A 6,161-nucleotide genomic window follows, 5' to 3' on the forward strand; every position below is an offset into this window, starting at 1 on the left:
AGTTTGATCAATTCAAGCAAAGTGATTGAGGTCTGTGCTTCATAAGTTGTTTAGTTTCTTCACACGATAGAACATAAATAAAAACATAGATAACATTTTTTTCAACGTCTGCTTAAACATCTGAATTGCTTAAGCATTTGGATTTAGCCAAAAAAAGAAAAAAAACATACCACATCCTAAATCAATTCTCTATGATTGGATTATTGCTCAACAACAACATCAACATACCTCGTGTAGTTCCACGAATGAGCTCCGAACATGAGTAAAAAGTATAATTTCATAAGTGAGGTTCAGAGAGGATGAATGTTTTTTCAAGATCAACTAATCTCTAGTCATTTATGTTCACCATGTTTATAGTAAGAACTATGCAAGGCCAGGAATCAAGATAAAGATAAGCATAACAAAATTAGTTTAAGAAAACCAAATTTATTATGATCTGAAATAAGAGTACAACCAAAATTCAGAAAGAACCCCATAAAAAAATCTCATAGGCATTAACCAAAGACCACCCCCTTGGAATAACAAATGCAAACAACTTGTATATTACTATTCTTCAATAACCACAAACCCCAAATAGCGCCCAAATAGCCCAAACAACTTAGAAACCATGAATCTTGACAACACCAACAGTCACAAAGAAATGAGAAACATTCTTTCTTTGACTGCCTTGAAATTGTATCACTTTGCCAAGCTCCTTATCCTGCACAACATTTCCGTTACAACAAAATTCTTTTTTCGGATCCTTCAAGATTTTTTCTTAATTGTATTCTTTCCTTAGTCCTTGAACGGTCACCAAGCTTTTCTTTCCATTACTTTGTTGTATACGTATATGAACATACTCCTTGGCTCCAGGTGTATCTGAGTCCTAACCTCAACAAATGGATAAAAAAATAGATGAGATCTGGACATTGATATCAACCGTGTAAATAGCTGAGAGAGAACCTCTCACGCTCCGAAACTAAAGCTGGTAAATTGATCACAAGAAAGTTGCAAAAAAGAACACTTCTTTAATATAGACATGATCAAGATACCAAAAATCCAACTATATATGTATTAATAAGCAATATGAGATGATCAACATATCAATGATACAATTACATCACTGATCACAAAAGAGCCACAAAGAAAACACCACTTCAATATAAAATATTCAGCTACACTATGAGACGATCAGCAAAAGTAAACATCCATATTTAGCAAAACAACAACAACAATAACATACCCAGTGTATTCATATAAAGTGGGGTTTACGCTCAATATACATAACAGTATAACAAACAAAAAACACAAATGCACACCACAAGATGAGATAACACACTTGTTGGATACTAAAGAAAATAAGACATCCATAAGGTTCTACTTTAAACTATCTATCCAATTCATAGACATCACCGAAACAAGAGATAAATAATTACTTTTGATACGTTAAATAAGATGCTTATCTTTTTCTGTCAGATCTTTTCGTACAAAAATTGAATGAATGCTCAATGGCATACCTCTCCATAACTGAAATCACTCTTTTCGCTTGATTTCCCCCCTTTTTTTGTCAATTTTCAGTTCTAAGAGATACATATAAATGCATAAACAAAGAACCTGAGATACAAGATAATACAATATGTATCTTTAAGCTTACTAACATGTATCTTTTGTATGATTATTTCACTAAAACATAAAAATAAGAGATACATATAAATGTATAAACAGAGAACCAACTCTACTAGATAATATAATATGTATCTTTAAGCTTACAAACATGTATCTTTTGGTATGCTTATTTCAATAAAACTTAAAAAACGCTAGATACATAAAAATAAATAATCAGATAACTAGAGATACAAGATAATACAATAAGTATCTTTAAACTTACAAACATATATCTTTTGGTATACTTATTTCAATAAAACTTTAAAAAACACGAGATACATATAAAAGGATAAACAGAGAATCAGTGATACAAGATAATACAATATATATCTTTAAGCATATAAACATCTATCTTTTGGTATACTCATTTCAATAAAACTTTAAAAAATATGAGATACATATAAAAGCATAAACAACGAATCAGAGATACAAAAAAATAAAAAGCGTACCATGTATGTCTAAATATGTATCTCGACTTAATATTTTCTAGATTTGAACATGCAAATACATTTGGAGGCTCATCTCTGCAAATAACTTCAACAACTATTCTTCTTTTGGCAGGAACTTTATCTTCAGAACTGTTAAATCCTCTTTTCTTAAAGACATGCACCTTTTTCTTAGTCTTTTTGGCATGCTTTTCACGCAATTTCTTCATCGTAAATGGATCGTTTCTATGCTTAGATCTATTTTGGTTAAAACCATCAGGTTCGTTGTCAAAAACATTAGGAACAAAGTTTACAACTTCTTCATATTGTTTGATATTGTCTAATTGACAGATTCCAAGACTAAAAGATGGTCCCGAATCTCTATTCATTATGTTAATTCAAACAATATACATTGAAAAAATCAATAATCAAAGACTTAATTAAACAATGTTATCGAAAAATCACTTTGTAAAAAACAATACCAAATTATTGTTTTTTGAAAAAGATCGTAAGATATGAAAAAAAGATATTGAATATAATTTTAGGAAAATTTTTTACCTTAATTCAAAAGTTTGAATTAGAGCAAAAAACGGAAGTGAAACCGCAGCTGTAAAGATGACGTTGAATGAGGAGGAAACCGTTCCTTAATTTGACAAAGTTATAACCTGTAAAAGGGAGTTTTGAACATGTATCTCAACTTTTAACTACACAAGGTAAAAGTAATAAATATTGAAATATTTATAACATTTTTAAAGTGAAGGAATTTTTAGCAGTTTTGTAACTTAAATTGTTCTTTTATGAAATTTTTCCTTAATTATTTCCCAGACAATGTGAAAATTACAAAATTGGTCTTAAGGAACCGTTTAGCTAGAACACCAAAAACATATTCACTTTATTTGATATTTTTGAAGTTGAAAATAGAATTTAAGTTGTGTTTGAACATAATATTTTAAAATTGAGATTATTTTGACATTTAAAAAATATAAAAAATGAAAATAAAATTAAAAAGATTTAAATTTTTACGATGATTAAGTTATTTTATGAAAATAAAAAAATTAATTTTAATTTAAATTTTTTTTAAAAATGAAATATGAGAAATAATATTATAAAATAGTTTTCTTTCAAATACGTATCACACCATCCTTACATAAAAGGCACTTCAAGAAATTTCATAAATATAAAATTAATTTATAAAAAGATGAAAAAATTCTGAGACTATTGAAAAATTAAAAGGAGGCTATGAAAGTGTGAAAGTTGCTCTATATAAAGTAGGAGTCATAATATGACATTTTAATTCCGGAGGAGAAGGTGAAAAAGGTTATGAGATTATGGAAAATTAAATGGAGGTTATGGGAATGTGGATAAGAGTGAAGAAGCAGACAGATATTCGTGAACATGCCTACTTCTTCACCTGTTTCAGTCGCTCCGTGATTTTATTAGATTATCCCTAATTAATTATTTTAAACTATTTATATATAAGAAAATTAATAATACTAAATTTTAAAAAGGTAAAATAGACATTTATGACATGTTTGTTCAGCTGCTTCAATTGTAGTTTTATTATATCACATTAAATTAATTATTATAAGTCATCTAGGTATTAAAAATTTAATAATATTTAATAAATAATATGATAGATATAAATGATAAATTAATTTTTGATGTATTAACTTAATAGGACATCTTATGTGAGACGCATTTAAAAAAATTTACAAATATGTTTGCTCCATGATTTACTTTATTACCCCTAATTAATTATTGTAAAACATTTACATATAAGAAAATTAATAATATTTAACAAAAAAGGTAAAATAGATATTTATGACTTGTCTACTTTAGATGCTTTAATTGTAATTTTACTATATCACCCCTAATTAATTATTATAACTCATTTAGATATTAAAAATTTAATAATATTTAACAAAAAATAAAATTGACATAAAATGATAAAGCTCTTCGTCAACATGCCTGCTTCTTCACCTGCTTCAGCTGCTCCATGATTTTACTATATTATCCCTGATTAATTATTTTAAGTCATTTATATATAAGAAAATTAATAATACTTAATTAAAAAAAAGTAAAAATAGACATTTATGACATGTTTGTTTCAACTGTTTCAATCATAGTTTTATTATATCACATCAAATTAATTATTATAAGTCATCTAGGTATTAAAAAATTAATAATATTTAATAAATAATAAAATAGATATAAATGATAAATTAATTCTTGATGTTTTAAATTAATAGGACATCTTATATAAAACTCATTTAAAAAAATTCACAGGTATGTTTACTTCATAATTTCACTATATTACCCCTAATTAATTATTGTAAGACATTTACATATAAGAAAATTAATAATATTTAATAAAAAAAGTTAAAATAGACATTTATGACATGTCTACTCTATAATTTTACTATATCACCTCTAATTAATTATTATAAGTCATTTAGGTATAAAAAATTTAATAATATTTAATAAAAATAAAATTGACATAAAATAATAAATTAATTCTTGATGTTTTAAATTAACATGACATCTTATATGAGACTCATTTAAAAATTTTTAACAAATATTTTTTATGGTAATTTTGCTATATCACTTCTAGTTAGGTATCACAAGCCATTTAGAACATATCCGCTTCGCTGCTTCAATCATAAAATTTGGTTGACTCTCGAATGTCAAAAATGTTTGTTTTATTTTTTATTAAATATTATTAATTTTTAATACGTAAATACAACAACACCAAACCCAGTGTATTCCCACAAAGTGGGGTCTGGGGAGGATAAGATGTACGCACTCCATACCGCTACCTCTGAAAAAGTAGAGAGACTGTAATAATTAATTAGAGGCGATACATTAAAATTACGATTGAAGCAACTAAAAAAAATTCTCGAATAATAATAAGTGGAGCTTTGAGGACCTTAGTAATCATTTTGAAAACTACCCTTTTATTAAATATTATTAATATTATAATACTTAAATGAAATAATTTATAATAACATGTTTTGAAAATTTAATACTTTATTTATTTTAATTAATTTACTTTATTTTGGTAAAATATTATATATCTAAAAATTATGCAAAAAATAAATAATTATAAGTCATAACTATTAACATCTTATAATATTTTAAAAACATATAGTAAAAAATATGATTGACTTTTGAAATTCTAATAGTGTCACATAAGTTGCGATAAAGCAAGTAAAATAAATTATTTTAAATTACATTAAAAGATACTAAAATCACAAATATTAACAACTTAAAATATTTTAAAATATATATATATTAGTAAAAAAAATTTGATTGACTCACTAAATTGGGACAAAGCGAGTAAAATAAATTACTAAATTACATAAAAGATATTATAAATCATGATGATTAGCAACTTAAATTATTCAAAAATTTATATTAATAAAAATTTGATTGACACTCCAAATGCTATTTGTGCTATATAAATTGAGATAACGTAAATAACATATGTTGAGCCCGTTCTGGCACGGGCTATGGTATCTAATACAAAGGAAGAGTTATACTAAAAGATGAACGTAACATACGCAATTAAGAAATTATTTAGAGCAAGAACTATGTAATTTTTCATTTTTCTTTTTGGGTAGCCCTTCTTAAATTTTTTGGAATAAAGTTTTTATATTTGAAAATTATATAAAAATTTATAAATTATAATAATTAATAATTTATTATAATAAAAATTATAATAAATGTTATATAATAATAATTTTTTGAAAGACGTTGCTTGAGCTGAGGGTTTTTCAAAAATATATTTTTTTGAGATAACGGTAAAATTTGCATACATGTTATTTTCTCCGGGTCTTGTTTGTCAAATTTTAGTCGATATGTTATTGATATTTATAATAACTAATAATTTTAAAAAATTTAAAACTTATACAAAAATAATTTTATTAAAAAAAATGATTTTCTATATAATAGAAGCACTGGTTTCGACCAGTGCTTCATCAATTACTATACTACCCCTAATTATTCCGTAATTTACAATATTACCCCTAATTAATTATTATAATTCATTTATATATTAGAATTAATAATATTTTTTTTATTATATTACCCCTA

At 25.2% G+C, this 6,161-nt stretch overlaps 1 protein-coding gene across 1 annotated transcript; it reads right to left on the reverse strand.

Annotated features, from left to right (window-relative positions):
* Positions 1-598: 598 nt before the first annotated feature.
* On the reverse strand, positions 599-2,458 carry LOC107874438 (protein translation factor SUI1 homolog). Its single transcript, XM_047401519.1, has 2 exons — positions 2,153-2,458; positions 599-700 (listed from the first exon to the last, which is right to left on the reverse strand). Exons 1-2 carry the CDS (start codon positions 2,456-2,458, stop codon positions 599-601), a joined length of 408 nt encoding a protein of 135 aa, XP_047257475.1.
* Positions 2,459-6,161: the final 3,703 nt, after the last annotated feature.

Source organism: Capsicum annuum, chromosome 12 (assembly GCF_002878395.1).
Source record: "Capsicum annuum cultivar UCD-10X-F1 chromosome 12, UCD10Xv1.1, whole genome shotgun sequence".
NCBI classification, from domain to species: Eukaryota; Viridiplantae; Streptophyta; class Magnoliopsida; order Solanales; family Solanaceae; genus Capsicum; species Capsicum annuum.